The sequence below is a fragment of the Dermatophagoides pteronyssinus genome, unplaced genomic scaffold (genome assembly GCF_027571235.1).
Source record: "Dermatophagoides pteronyssinus isolate colony J.1.1.1.1 unplaced genomic scaffold, Derpt_VIB-CSIC_2022.12 sq0004, whole genome shotgun sequence".
Classification (NCBI taxonomy): domain Eukaryota; kingdom Metazoa; phylum Arthropoda; class Arachnida; order Sarcoptiformes; family Pyroglyphidae; genus Dermatophagoides; species Dermatophagoides pteronyssinus.
Window position 1 is genome coordinate 1,548,926 of NW_027461528.1, and position 14,752 is coordinate 1,563,677.

At 29.6% G+C, this 14,752-nt stretch overlaps 3 protein-coding genes across 3 annotated transcripts; 1 reads left to right on the plus strand and 2 right to left on the minus strand.

The window, feature by feature from the left end:
• Positions 1–240: 240 nt before the first annotated feature.
• On the plus strand, positions 241–8,188 carry LOC113798560 (kin of IRRE-like protein 3). The gene is made up of 13 exons (XM_027349117.2): positions 241–939; positions 3,675–3,731; positions 3,825–4,102; positions 4,177–4,293; positions 4,377–4,518; positions 4,596–4,712; positions 4,904–5,056; positions 5,123–5,332; positions 5,393–5,502; positions 5,560–5,678; positions 5,744–5,963; positions 6,026–6,242; positions 6,314–8,188. Exons 1-13 carry the CDS (start codon positions 720–722, stop codon positions 6,388–6,390), a joined length of 2,037 nt encoding a protein of 678 aa, XP_027204918.2. The 5' UTR covers positions 241–719; the 3' UTR covers positions 6,391–8,188.
• Positions 7,178–9,272, minus strand: LOC113798561 (DDB1- and CUL4-associated factor 8-like). The gene is made up of 4 exons (XM_027349118.2): positions 8,939–9,272; positions 8,252–8,875; positions 7,823–8,188; positions 7,178–7,754 (listed from the first exon to the last, which is right to left on the minus strand). The coding sequence occupies exons 1-4, from the start codon at positions 9,119–9,121 to the stop codon at positions 7,353–7,355; spliced, it is 1,575 nt and encodes a 524-aa protein (XP_027204919.2). The 5' UTR covers positions 9,122–9,272; the 3' UTR covers positions 7,178–7,352.
• Positions 9,273–9,366: 94 nt separating this feature from the next.
• Positions 9,367–10,665, minus strand: LOC113798547 (uncharacterized). The gene is made up of 3 exons (XM_027349102.2): positions 10,420–10,665; positions 10,260–10,344; positions 9,367–10,181 (listed from the first exon to the last, which is right to left on the minus strand). Exons 1-3 carry the CDS (start codon positions 10,438–10,440, stop codon positions 9,475–9,477), a joined length of 813 nt encoding a protein of 270 aa, XP_027204903.2. The 5' UTR covers positions 10,441–10,665; the 3' UTR covers positions 9,367–9,474.
• Positions 10,666–14,752: the final 4,087 nt, after the last annotated feature.

Here is a 14,752-nt window from a genome sequence, read left to right on the forward strand (position 1 = left end):
AATGAATGAAAAAAATCAGCAAAATGTTTAGTTCCACTTGAATTGTTTGCTCTGGTGATAATAACCATCATTTCGTTTTTTTCAAAACCAAAACGAACCAACCAACACGTTTCACACTCAACATCAATAAAACTATTGTCGAACATATAAGAAAATTGAAAGAATATCTGTGAAATTTGAAAAAAAAATCTCATCAAGAAAAACAGATTGTATGGTGTGTGTCTTTGTGTGTCCGGTTGTCTATTCTGTGATTATTTTACGAAAAATTGTGAAATAAATTGTGTTGCAACGTTTTTCACATTGTAGATCTGTGTTGTGTTGTCTGGTGTATGATTCATTTTCGATTTCATTTTTTCAATTCACACTGTGTATGCTGTTGGTGTTTGATTTTACGTTTGAATTTCGTTTTCGTTTCGTATTTGTTCGTTATTATCGTCGATTGATTTTTTTTTATTTAGTTTTTTTTAAGGTTTCTCAGTACAATTTTAATCATACAGACGTACACAATCTACAATTTGATCTTTCTTTTTTTTGTTCTTAATTTGTTCAAGTGTATCCATGGCCATTTGTTTTATCACGTTGTCCTGACAAAATATATACAGTACAAAAAAAAATCCTAAGTTTTCTTTCGGATTTTTCATCATCTTTTCGTTGGCCATTCAAAACTTGCCATTTTAATTTGATTAAAATATTGATCAGGTTTTTTTTCGTTGAAAAAAATGCATTCCATTTCAAATATCGATGATCCTGTTGATTATCGAAAAAATTTGATAAAATTTATCGTTGATAAAATGTATTCGACAAAATGTATTTTGTATAAAATATGGCCAAAAATTGTGATGTCAAATTTAAAATGGATTCGGCCACCATCATCATCATCCATTTATTCATCATTATTGATGTTATTATTTTTCTTATTATCATTATCATCAAATATTGGTAAGTTTTTTTTCATTTATTCATTGCATTATATACACCAAGAACTAATCGAATCCAATCCGATCAACAAAAAAGAAAAATTCAATTATACATAGGTATATTGTGTTCAATTGATTGATATTGGAAAATTGGAAAAAAAATCAATTGTAATCAATATTTAAGTTATAAAATAAAATAATAAAGATTGAAAATCCAATAAATCGAACTAAATCCAGATTTTTCTTTCCTTTTTTTTGTTCAATTTAATTTTGTGTTTCATTCGTATCATATTGTTATTGTTGTTGTTGTTGTTACTGCATTGACAATAACAAATTGGATTGAAGGATCATTGTTGTTTATGATTTAGGATGATCATCATCATTATTCGACAATAGTATGACCTAATTCGATTATCGTAAATGTAAAAGACAAAATTATTTTCTTTATTTTCTCTCTCTCTTGTTTCGATAATCGAATTCGATAAATGACAATAGGAAAAATGTTTGTTATTTTTTTCAAAATCGATATGGATTAATCAAATGTATTTTATTCATTTTTTGAATGAATGAATCCATATTGTATTCATCGATTGATTGATTGATTGATAATATAATAATAATGACAATATGATTAATTAGCCATGTAATGTTTGTATAATCGAAATATCCTTTTGATATATTCTATTCAATAAATAAATGGATAATAATGATTCATTATATAAATATGTCCATTTCAATGGGCATCATATCAAAGTATTTCAATTCTCTCTTTGTGTAATAATAATAATAATAATATATCCTGTTATGAATTATGTCAAATGAATGAATTTTACATTTTTTCCTTCTGAATTTTTTTTGCTGTATGACGAAAAAAAATGTAAATTCATTTGATTGTTTGAATTTGTTCCTCTCACTGAATTCTTTCACAAAAAAGTATACAAAAATGTTTCTGATCTGACACACTATTTTGTTTGCTATTAATGAAAAAAATAAACCAAATCAAAAATCAAATCAGTATATAGTAGTGAAATTTAGAAAAATGAATATGAAAATCCGTGACTGACTTGAATTTTTTTTTTTTTGTCACATGGTTATGTATATTGTCCTGTATGTGAAGCCATGTGTAGAATATGTATGTTTCATGTTTTTTAAACTATATGTGATGTGTCATTCACACAATTTATTATCATTATATAACGGTAGTCGTTATCCATGCATAATGATTCCAAACAAAATCGTTTGTTTGAATAAGAAGAAGAAGAAGTGGGCAAATTTCATAGGGAATTGATTTAAAAATGCCTTAGAAGTGTTTTTTTCTAATTGTTTGTCGACCATATGGTTGGTAAAATGCTCTGATTATTATTATTTGTCATGACATCCACAATGTCATTACTAATTTCTGGTTCTTTTCTCTTTTTTTAGTTTTGTTAGATTTGACTTGACATTTTTACAATCCTGTCTTGTTCTGTTTTCTTTTCATCGGGTTCTCATCATTGAATTTGTCATTGAAATATACTGTTATTATTCATTATCATGGTTATAATTATTATTACTATATGATATAATTAGCAAGAACAAAAAAAAACCAAAAATCATTTCATTTTGTTTTGTTTTGTTTCTTAGAAACAAAAATGATTTCGATATCCCCATAATCCGTCTGCGTTCATCAGACGATGATGATGATGATGATCTTTCATGTTTATTTCTCTCATACTTGATTCTATCGTATTTGTTCGTTTCAATTATAAATCACATGATTTTCAATGGAAAAAAATATGGCCAAATAGAATATGAATCATACGGATTAAGATTTTCACTGATGTTTCTAATTATTCAAACTGTTGTTTTTGATGGCAAAAAAATGATTCAAACAATCAACAACATTTGAAATTATCATCTTGTATGCGTGTTTAGCTTCACTGAATTCGAGATTATAGTTTTTAGAGACAACAGCATTAACAAAAATTCATATCAAACAAATTACTTTTTCTACTTAGTTTTGAATTTTCTGTGAATATTTATGTAAATCATGTTCCATATATATCTTGGTTAATGAGTTTTTTTTCACTGCTTCATCATCATCATCATCATGATTTAAAAGATTGATATGATTTTTTTTCGGGTTAAAAATTGTTAAAATTGTCATAGATTTTTTGGTTTGTTTGTTATGAATGGAAAAACTTGCTATCAGAAAAAAATCGGGTAATTGTTTTGAACTCGTTTATCGATACATACATTTCTTCTATATGTGTGTGTCTGTGAAAAATTATTCAATTTAAATTTCCTGTCACTATAGTTTGTTTTTAAAAATATTATTATTATTTGTCATTATATTTATAAACTTGTCGGCTGATAATAATAATAATGAAAAAAAAATGTTAGTCATTCAGTTAAATGAACCAAAAATAATAATATTACCCAAACGGCTTGACAATTTCAATTGGATTTTCAACTTTGATGATCTAACTCTGGTCACCAATAATCGTTGGTTTTTACCGGGGACAATACACACACGCACACAAGCATTTGGAAATGTTGCACGTGTCCGTCTGCTTCACATCTCATCAAGCACACAGACACAATTTTCAATTGTATTAGTTGTACTCAAAATAAAGCCTGTCAAAACAAATTCTCATTCTCATTCTCTATGTCTCATTCGATTCGTTCTGATTTGGATTTATTTTTCAATTAGATTCAATTTTCATTCATTCATAATGATTCATTCTTTTTTCTCTCCCTCTTTTACTTTTTTTTTAGTCGAGTCAACTCCCATGTTCCGAAAGGTTCCAAGTCCCATCTATTACAAACAACAAGGTATGTTTACAATTTAATGTGAGTCATACATTCTTGATCAATTCACATGTCACATATGTCACACACACGGCACACACCAAAACAAACATACAGGATCGGATCTTGAATTAAATTGCATTACCGAACGTATCGATAATGTATCCTGTTTTTGGCTACGAAGTGGGAAAGTTGTTCCACCACAATCGGGCAAATATGATTATTCACCATTTTCATCATCGGGTGATTGTAGTATGACTATATCACGGCTTCAATATCCAGATGATAATTCACAATGGAAATGTCAAGTATATCCGGATAAATCTGGACAAGAATTGCCAACAACTGATGTGATTGTTATGGTTCGACCTCATCAACCTAACATTACATTCGATGTAAGTTTTGAAATATCATTATTTTTTTCCCATGAAACATCTGTGCGTTTTATTGTTGTTGAATTTTCGAATAGAATTTCACCGATTCGCCTATCGCTGATCAAGTGACAAGCATTTCTTGTCAATCGACAAATGGTAATCCATTGCCACGTCTTGAATGGTATTTGGATGATATGAACATTACCCAATATGTATGTATTATAATTGTCAAACTTTACTTTCCATTTCGTCATTTCGTTATATGTTCCCCTTTTTGATTTTTGGAAAAAAATAGGCAAAAGAAATTGTAAAAGATCGTACAATCAAATCTACATTACGTTATGTATTCACTAAAAAAGATAAAGGCAGTCAACTACAATGCTTATCATTTCATCCAACTGGTCAACAGGTTTCATCGAAAGTTATGAATGTACAATGTATGTATCAATCATTTCTTTTTTGACCATTAATTTATGCATTGATTATTATAATGATGTCTATTTTCGTAACAAAGATAAACCATACGTAACGGTAAAGGAGAAAACGTATACTGCATACGAAGGTAAAGATTTAGAAATCGAATGCCATGTTGAAGCCAATCCGGAAGCAAATATCTATTGGAAGCCTCGATGTAAGTATTTTTCTTGAATTTTAAAATAGTTGATTTTCAATACTTAATGCCGTTGACGATGATGTTGGTCAATTACGAATGGAAATAAATAAAGACTTTTTTCATACCATTATGATTGTCAACCATTTCAATTCATTTCCTTAATTTTCGTTTCAACACTTTTTATGTGTTTTTATTTGATTCATTTTCAGCGGAAAAAATCAACGAAACCAAATATAAAGTAATGAGCGATAAATTATTATTACGAAACATTGATTATACATTTGATGGCGAAGAATTTCAATGTTCAGCTCAAAATGCTATTGGACCATCAAAAACCGAATCTGTTAAATTGAATGTTTTATGTATGTCATATTTTCCGGGTTAATTTTTATCGATTTAATTAATATTTCTGTTTTGTTGATCTTTAGATCCACCACGATTGGTGAACATTGATTTTCCTCGTAAAAATATAACCGTTGGTGATGACATGCAATTCGAATGTACTTTTGTTGGCAATCCACCACCGAAAATTCGTTGGTGTTTCACCGATGCCATACGTAATAATCTTTATTATCCAAAAGCATCGGATGATAATCCTGGTGTTTTGATTATCAAAAATGTCACTTATCTGAATGAAGGTATATACATACTGATACGTTCTTTTTCAGGAAAAAAATATCTAAATTTCTCATTCACAGGATCCTATTATTGTCAAGGCATTAATTACAATTGGATTCTGAACAAGGAAAACATGGTGCCAAGTAGTCAGTTTGCAGTCAATATTGTCGGTCGTCCATTGTTTATCAAAGTAAGTTTTTTTCTATTTAGACTTCTAATTATGTATAACAATCTTGATCCTCGAAAGGATAAGAGAACTGTCATCGGATATCGCGGTCTGGATACCAAAATTGAACAAAGTTTTTGCAGTGATCCATCACCCAATCAAGTTTATTGGATTTATGGTTCGAATCGTATCCCGGTTGAGTAAGTGTATGATTATTTTTCATCATTTATAGTTGCTAATTGTATTTTTTTCAAAACAATTATAGTCTTGAAGTTGGCAAAGAAGATTCAATTCGTCCACATAATCAATTGGATCATTTTCATATCCGAACAGGACGTTTAATCAAAATTGATTCCTTATCACCGAATCCTACTTGTTTTCGTGTGGCCTTAATGGTAGCCAATACTGGCACTGAAGACATTCGTGATTATTCGCTCGTTGTGCATAACAAATATGGCAAGAGTGTGGGCATCGTTACGCTTCAGGTATGCTAATAATGTTTTTGTTTCTCGTTCCAATTGATTTAACCGAAACAAACGAAAAAAAGGTCAACTCTCCGTTATCCATTGCAGCAGTGATTGCATTCTCATTAATATTATTAGTCATCATATTGGCCATTACTATTGGTATCATTTTGTTACGAAGAAAACCGTCTCAATCATCATCAGGATCATCAACGATATCATCAACATCTTCTACAAATAAACAACGGATTGATGATCATCATCCTGTTGAAGTTGTCGACAACAAATATGAAGTTCAAGGTAATAGTGTATGCTGATAATAATTAAAACATTCAATTAACCGTTATATATGTTTCGTTCCATTTGTTCAGTGCCAAACAATGATTCATATGGCGATGGCAATAATAGTCTTAAAAAACATGGCAGCAAGAAAACGAATGGCCATTAAACCAATTGCATAGATAACAATATCATCATCATCTTCATTCGTTTGAGCTTCCTATCTTTTCATTTGTTTATTCATCACATTCATCGACTGCTTCAATCCAAAAGAGAAGACCATTTTTTCTATTATTATCATGTCCATCCATATGATGATGACTTTCTATTTATGATGAAATCATAGTCCATCGTTGATTGTGTTTCCATTCAATCATCATCATCATCGGTGCCTTCATCTGATTGCCTCATACACATTCATTATTTTCGTGATTTACCATTTTTTACATCATCATCATTCAGTTGAGAATAACAAATATTATAAGGATAACTTTCACACAGACACACAAGGGCCTTTCAATCAAAATTGTTCAAAACTTATTTCATCGAATCACCACTTTGGATGAACAGTTTGGTCCGATCGATCAACAGCAGCAGCAGCTTCATTTTTTCGATTGTTACATAGCGCTTCAATCATTTTTCTCTTTTTTTTCATTTTCTATTTATATGTCCCTTTCATACTCGTATATAGACTGTATAATAGACATTTCAACATTTGATTCGCAATCAAAATTTAAACACATTTTGTACAATTTGTAATTTTTTTTCACACTCACATACACGAATATCGATCGAATAAATTGAATGGCACCTTTCTAACATTTTTTTAACGTCTTTCTTTCCTTTATTTTGTCGACATGTAAATAACTGATGACACATGGTCATCACAATAATCGTCTTAAATTTTATAGAAAATTCGTGTTTATAGAATAGAAAATAAAAAAAAATCTCATGAATTTGATCTATAAAAATTTGAATCAATATGGATATCACAATTTTTATTAAATAGTCAACATTAACAATAAGATTATCAGATTAACAAAACATATATGGATAGTGTAGTCAAAAATGATAATAAAGTGTCTGTCGGTTTTTCGTAACATATCAAACAAAATTCATTTTTCATATCCATTATGGAAAATGATGAGCATTAACAACAAAAAATTCATAAAGATCCGCATAAAGGTTATCCAATGGTTCATTGTTATTGTCATTGGAAACTTCTTCCGAATCCATATCATCGTTAACGTCATCATCATGTTCGTGATGAGATCGCCAGAATGCACCAGAAGAATCGTCGAATAAATTACGTATAGACATTATATAGCTAATTTCTTCAACATCTTTCAATGTTTTATGGTATGTGTTCGATATGAAACGGGCACGGAAATTACCAATTATTTTTTCACGTATTAATTCGATATCATAATCCATTTCATCATCATCAAATGTTGGTGACCAAACTTTTACTGAACAATTCGAACCGGCTGTAGCCAATATTGGATCGATTGGATGTGAACTCAGTGCATTTATCTATTAAATGACAAACAAGATATAATTATTTCATCATTCATTGTTAATATGATCAGCATCTGACTTACATTGCCTACTTCATCACCGATTTTGAAGAAAATCATTGAGCCATCATAGATATCCCATGCATAAAGGAAACCATCATTTGAAGTGCTAAATGCTAATCGATTACTGAACCAACAACATTTGAATGTTGGTTCGGAAAATAATTTCACACCTTGTCCGACCAATACAGATCGTCGTGATGGAACACTCGATTCGCGAGTTATATCAGCAATGACCACTTCGCCAGTACTTGCCGAACAAAGTAATCGATCGCCATTCGGACTGAATCGAACACATGGAACAGAAAAACGACTACGATCCTCTTCGTTTAATGCCAAAAATGAGAGATAATATGTACAATAAGGAAGATGATTTCGATCAGAATTGTTCTAAACAAAATAAGATAAAATCAAAATTAAAATATGACAAATATACTTTAGAAAAAAAGTTACAATAAATCGACGATCATAGACAAGAACTGATGAACCATGACCAGCAACAGCAAATAAATGTGGTCGAATCTGACGATTACAATCAATTGTACGTAAACGAAACGCACCATCTTTCTTTCGACGTATGTTCAACAATTCAATTGCTGATTGTTGCCGAAGATCCGATTGAAATATTCGACCGTCTTGGCCAGCAGATAAAATAACACAAGGATCACAGTGGACGAATTCATTGACGATGGAATCATGATAACAGGTTACACGCGATTGAGTGACTAATGATCGATCGATTAAAGCACAACGAACGAATCCATCTTCGCCACAGGTAATAATAGAATCATCATCCGGTGACCATCGACAACAACGAACACCGCCACTCAGATGGCCAGAATCATAGACATAATCCAGATTACTATCCGACCAATTCCAAATGGCAACTTTGCAATCATTACCACTTGAACAAATGTATTGACCATTATAATTAAAATCCACAGAATAAATCGGCTCAATGTGTTCGAACATTTCGTATGTATGTGACATACTTTTCATCAAGTAAAGCGAATCACGGATTTGACGCTTGAATCTAATCGGATTATAAATCGACATTTTTTGGTTTTGTAGTCCATTCTAATGAGCAATATAATTTTAAATAATAAAATTTTATTTCATAATTACAAAATTAGTATTTACTGATTCATAATGCAAGCCGTATTCACGATTAACGATAGCGCGCATAATTAAACCAATTTGATTATCTTGATGATGAATCTGAACAATATTATGCTGTTGTTGTTGATGATGATGAAGATCATCGGAAGATGATCTGTCGAAATCAAAATCGACATAATCATCATCGAAATCTTCGTTAAACATTTTTAATTTAGAATTAAAACACCGTTCGATAGTTAATGATTATCATTACTTTTATTTGTATGAATTTGACATACTATTTGAATCGATTAAAGCATTTTCTACGTTTGTCAACGAAAAAAAAACAAAACAACAAAATCGTTGATCGTATGCCAATGTCATCAATTTACGACTTGTTTTTATTTACGTCGAATTTTTTTGTTTTGATTTACAAGTGAAGAGAACGATAGTTAACGATACTATCGATATTTCGTTTTTTAATTAAAAATTTTTATTTTATTTTCTTTCAAAGATTTGGTATCACAAATTCTTAGATATTTTTTGCTTTTTGGTTTAAATTTCTCAGAAAAATTTGTTTAATAAAGTAATTTAGGCGTTTCCAATGGTGGTAATTCAGGAAACAATGATATTGTCGATGTTCGATTGTTACCTGCGTTCGTCGACTTACCTTCGTCATTTTTAAGGTTATTCAATTCTTTTTTCAATGAATGATTTTCTTTTTGCAAGGCTTTTGTTTCCTGCTTCGATTTTTCCATTGCTTCCATTAGATTTCGAAATGCAAATTTCATTTTTTCATTCATTGTTTGTAATTCGTTTACGATTAATATGGGTGATGTTTGACCATCGATTTTTGAATTAGAATTACGACCAGAACCAAGTGATGATGAAGGCGATGATTTTTGGTCAGATTGGCTTTTAAGTGTGAATGATAATTGTTCCAGTAATGATTCTTGTCGTTTTAGAATATTGTAAAGATCGATATCATCCGATTCGGATGTTATTCGATTGGCCATTGCTAAGTCGTCGCGTGTATTTTTTGATGATAGTTGTCGATTATGATGATGATGATGATGATGATCCAATGATGATGATGAACTGGATGAATCGGGATTAGAACGAACTGTTTGTAAATTTTCTTTTCGATTCGTCAATTTATTCGTCAATCGAGATTGTAATCGTCGTTTGAGATGATCAATTTGATTAAGACAATGTGCCCGTTGAACAATCAATGATGAACGAATATTATCACAGCTAGTAGTTTGGATCGAATGTTCCAGATATTCTAGATTCATTTTCATACAAACAATACACATATTCAGATGTTGGAATTTTTTTTAAACCAAAACAAAATTTCACTTACGAATTGCTTTGTTATAATGAAAAATTGCTTCACTAAACTGATGACATCGACTATAATATTCTGCTTTACGATGAGAACGATGAGCCTTTATGTATTTAGTTTTTTTCCAATTAAAATGAATAAAAATTGATGATGAAAATATCATTCATCCATTGCTTACCAGATTTAAATGGCTTTCCATTCAGAAATTAAAATTGGCCAATATCCACTATCGATCCACTGTGTGTGTGTGTGTGTGTGGTTTGAGTTGCAAGTTACAACATCAACAACAACAAAATATACTTAAAACATTCAAATTAATGTTCAAAAAATCCAAAACACGAATAATTTTATTTTAGCAAAATCAAAATAAAAAAATTTGCAATATTTTTTTTTTCTTTTTTTGGATACTCATTTTTTCCTTTCATCATTTTCCATTACATTATTTTCAATAACAACCACACTAGATGGCAGTCTTATGTCTTTCAAAATATGTTTGTTTGCTTATGTTTTATTTGATTATCAACAAAACAAAACAAAAAAAAGTTAATTACATTTGTCTAAATAAATGGGAGAAAAATTGAACCAAAAAAGTAAAAAAAAAACAAAATAATTGAACTTTTATTATTTATTATTCACATTAAAATATGTATTTGGAACAAATATTTGAGACATGCAAACAAAAATAAAATGTTTTTGAAAAAAATAAATTTCCGGTTCGATCGGTGATAATTATGATGATGATGATGAAAATTGAATACGTTGCAACGCCATTATCCTGTTGTCCACTAGATTTTGTGATTAATTAATTAAATTAATTAATTTTTTTTTTTTGAATTTTTGATTGTAGGGGATTCAATGAATTTTGGATCATAGAATAATGAATAAGATAAAAAAAAACAGTGGACAACAAGAGAAAGGTATTGAACGTATCTCTCTTTTTTTTCTGGAACGTATGACGAATCAACTGACCAAACAGATCAAATAATCAGATTGGATATGATAACTAGAAATGAAACACCGAAAAAAAAATATTGTTAAAATATTCGAATCAATTACAAACCTTTGACCAAAAAAAAATAATCCATCGATGATGTTTGATGATTGATAATAGTTGTCGTCGAAGGTGATTCATACAAACAAAACTTATGACCATAACGATCGATAGCAAGATTAAGAATGAAAGAATTTTTTTCGGGTTTTTTCGATTGGGCCACAATTCACAATTATCACAATCAATTCTGAAGAATTTTGTTTAGATTTGGCTATGGATCGTTTAGGTTGCCATTGGTTTTTTTGGTCCATAGTTTTATTTTTTTTGTCTTCCTGACCATAAACCATTTCATTTCGGATTATGATGATTATTATCATCATTCATTCATCGCCTAGGTCACCCGATCACATAAACACATACACAAACACCGAGACAAATACCAATACAGAATAGACAATTTGTTATTGTTGTTGTTGGTCGTAGTTTTTATGGTCATCATAATAGTTATGATCAGTCGATATGATATGGTACGTATACGTGATATTGTCATGGAACACACATATATTTCGGTGGAAATTCTTTCTTCTTTTTTTTTGTCAACATGAACTCAAAAAAAACCAAAACCAAACCGACAAAAACATTGGAATGGAAAATGAAAGAGTAATGTGTGTGTGTGTTGAATATTCAATTGGAATTTCATTTCCAAAAAGAAAAATGCTTACCCACAATAATAATGAAAACATTTTTCTAATTCGTTTGATATATTCTCACTAGGGACCATATTTGTATTCGAATAATAACAACAATGCAAATGATATTCACGATTATATAACATTTTGGCTTGCCAAACTTGTGTTCAGTTGAGTCCTGTGTTAGTAAATATATAAATGAAGAAGGAAAATGAATTAAACCCAAAAAAAGAAAAAAGAACCAACATGAAAAATATTAGCTCAGGTATTTTTCCATTATTTTTTTTTGTCGGGGTAAATTATTAATACAATTCTCATGTTCATATCATGATCGAAATAACGAAACAAAACAAAAAAAATGAATAACAAAACAAAACAAAAAGTACCAACCATCATCATTGTATAACTGCCAAAAATGAACATACGATTCAAAACATACCTGGTCATCATCATCGGTACTCGAAGATCTTGGAATCGGTAACCATAGAAATAGATGTTTTGGCATTTTCCATTGTTTTTTTTTGTTGCTTTTGCTGATACAAAAAAAAAGGATAAATTAGTGTTAGTTATCGTTAATCTTTTTTGTTTTTTGTCGTTATTATCAAGTTGATTTGAAGAAAGTGATCTGATCAATCTAATGTTGAAAAAAATCAATTAATTAATTGAATTACAATACTTGACCGATTCTTGACTTTTTAAAAAACAAAAAAAAACAAAATTTAAATTCGATTATGATCCAGCCGTTGCGTCGATGATGATCAAGTGATGACCAAAATTTTATTAATGTTTGCCCTTTAATGATATTTCGACAAAAAAAAAAAAATTATTGACAAACAAGCGATCAAATATGCAAAAAGAAGAAGAAGAATATTCATTGCACACCAATAGCTATTTCAGGAACAAAAAAAAAATAATGTTCAATACCGGGACACACCTCGATATCGTCGTCGTCGTAACCTTCACTATTTTCATAATTATATTCTCGAAAAGAAAGGGGCTAATCATTTTTTTTCAACCAAAAAAAAAAAAAAAAAAAAAACAAACTGATATCATTGATGATTGCAAATAGACGAAATGATGATTTTCATTCTTTTCCAACAAAAGAAAAAAAAACACATCAAAATTCTCGAACAATCATAATTATTATTATGATAATACACCTGGAATCAGTGTACAACATTTGAAACACAGCAAACAATTTGGAACCTCTCCCAAAAAAAAAGCCAAACTAAACTAAATGAATATCCACCACCCTCAATATAAAAATGTTGACCCAAAAAAAAATGAAAAAAAATGTGAAAAATAAAATTGAGCTTTGCGTGTATGGCCAGAATGGCCAACGCCAAACCAACAAAAAAAAATCATTGATTGATATTCGATTTTTTCTGGTTTTTTTTTCTTCGTTGGTTTATCACCACCACCACCAACAAAAACCAATTAGTTCTTGTTTTTTTGAAGATTTCCATAAGATTTATCATTTTTTTCTTTTGTTGGATCGATTGTTGATGATCGGGTGTTATTTTTTGCTGGTTGAATTCCAGGAAATCTTTTCTTTTCGATCATCGATGATTGATTTATTTCATATGATTCAAACACACAAAATATTTATTCATAGAAAATATGACGATCATCATATCCTAAAATATAAATTATTAAAACATTTACTTACATTTTGAACCAATGAAAATCAAAAAAAAAAAAAAAAAAGGAGTTTTATTCAATTGACATTTACACAAGAATAGGGTACTACTGCTGCTAATAGGAAAAAAATTCATTGGAAAATGAAAAAACCAAAAATGAACCGGAAATATTTATGTGTCGATGAAATTTTCGAGAAAAAAAAACGAAATGATTAGTTTTTTGAAGAAGTGGGTGCTCGTATTATCGTTACCCGTATTTGTTTGTTTGTATGTTTGTGTGCGTGTTTATTTGTTTAACATTGAAAAAAAATAATGAAAATTTTTTTTATTTTTCCATTTATTAAATGTCCAATGTATGTATCCCTTAGGATGGTAATATACGCGGAAATTGTACAAAAAATAATAAACGGGAAAAAAAGGTCCCCAAAAATACATTTAAATGAAACAAAACATTTTCTATTTTCTATTTTAAAAAATGAATGAATGAATGAAAAAAACATATTTAAAAATACATTTGTCTATTGAATTATTGGTACTATTTTTGGTATTGATCTAATCATGATTGAATAAACATTTGAGAAAAAATACAACAAAAAAATAATTTCCGATAATTTAAAAAAAGAGAGATAACAAAGCTGCCATCTACCAATGGTAAATGTAGAATTTTTCGAGATTTTTCTATAGTCTCGGAAAAAGAATTGGAAATTTCTTTTTTTTTTTTGTTGGTTTTTGTCGGTTAGGTAAACAACAAACAAAACATTATCGCAGAGCAGAGCAGAAAAATAATGTCAAAATTTGATCTTTCATTTAACTGCATGTCCATTTAAGAAAATGAAAAAAGTTTTTTGCAGAAAAAAAACCCGAAAATCTTTTGGACTAAATTAAATTATGAATAAAAACCGGAAAAATAATGAAAAGAGAGTGAGTGAAGAAGCAAACAAACAAACAGAAAAAAACTAATGTTGCCAACATCCTACACACACAAAAAACAAAGATCAAAGATTTTCTCTTTACAACAACACCAACAAAAAAAACTAAGAAACGGAAAAGAGATTTCCGAAAACATCCGAAAATAAAAATCAATGCAAACATGAAAAAAATGATCAACATTTCAAATTGATTTTTTTGATTATTAAATGACATCGATAATGATGATGATAATGATATAAAGGTAATAGATTTGTCAACCCC

What these genes read in the sequence shown, in the direction of transcription:
- LOC113798561 (XM_027349118.2), bottom strand. Translation starts at nt 9,121, where the DNA reads ATGTTTAACGAAGATTTCGATGATGATTATGTCGATTTTGATTTCGAC. An exon ending in TCTATGATCGTCGATTTATT is followed by an intron (nt 8,189 to 8,251) that starts GTAACTTTTTTT and finishes TATTTTGTTTAG; the next exon opens with AACAATTCTGATCGAAATCA. An exon ending in TCGGTGATGAAGTAGGCAAT is followed by an intron (nt 7,755 to 7,822) that starts GTAAGTCAGATG and finishes GTCATTTAATAG; the next exon opens with ATAAATGCACTGAGTTCACA.
- LOC113798547 (XM_027349102.2), bottom strand. Translation starts at nt 10,440, where the DNA reads ATGGAAAGCCATTTAAATCTG. An exon ending in TGGAAAGCCATTTAAATCTG is followed by an intron (nt 10,345 to 10,419) that starts GTAAGCAATGGA and finishes AAATACATAAAG; the next exon opens with GCTCATCGTTCTCATCGTAA. An exon ending in TCATTATAACAAAGCAATTC is followed by an intron (nt 10,182 to 10,259) that starts GTAAGTGAAATT and finishes AAATGAATCTAG; the next exon opens with AATATCTGGAACATTCGATC.
- LOC113798560 (XM_027349117.2), top strand. Translation starts at nt 720, where the DNA reads ATGCATTCCATTTCAAATATCGATGATCCTGTTGATTATCGAAAAAAT. An exon ending in GTCGTCCATTGTTTATCAAA is followed by an intron (nt 5,503 to 5,559) that starts GTAAGTTTTTTT and finishes GATCCTCGAAAG; the next exon opens with GATAAGAGAACTGTCATCGG. An exon ending in TGGGCATCGTTACGCTTCAG is followed by an intron (nt 5,964 to 6,025) that starts GTATGCTAATAA and finishes AACGAAAAAAAG; the next exon opens with GTCAACTCTCCGTTATCCAT.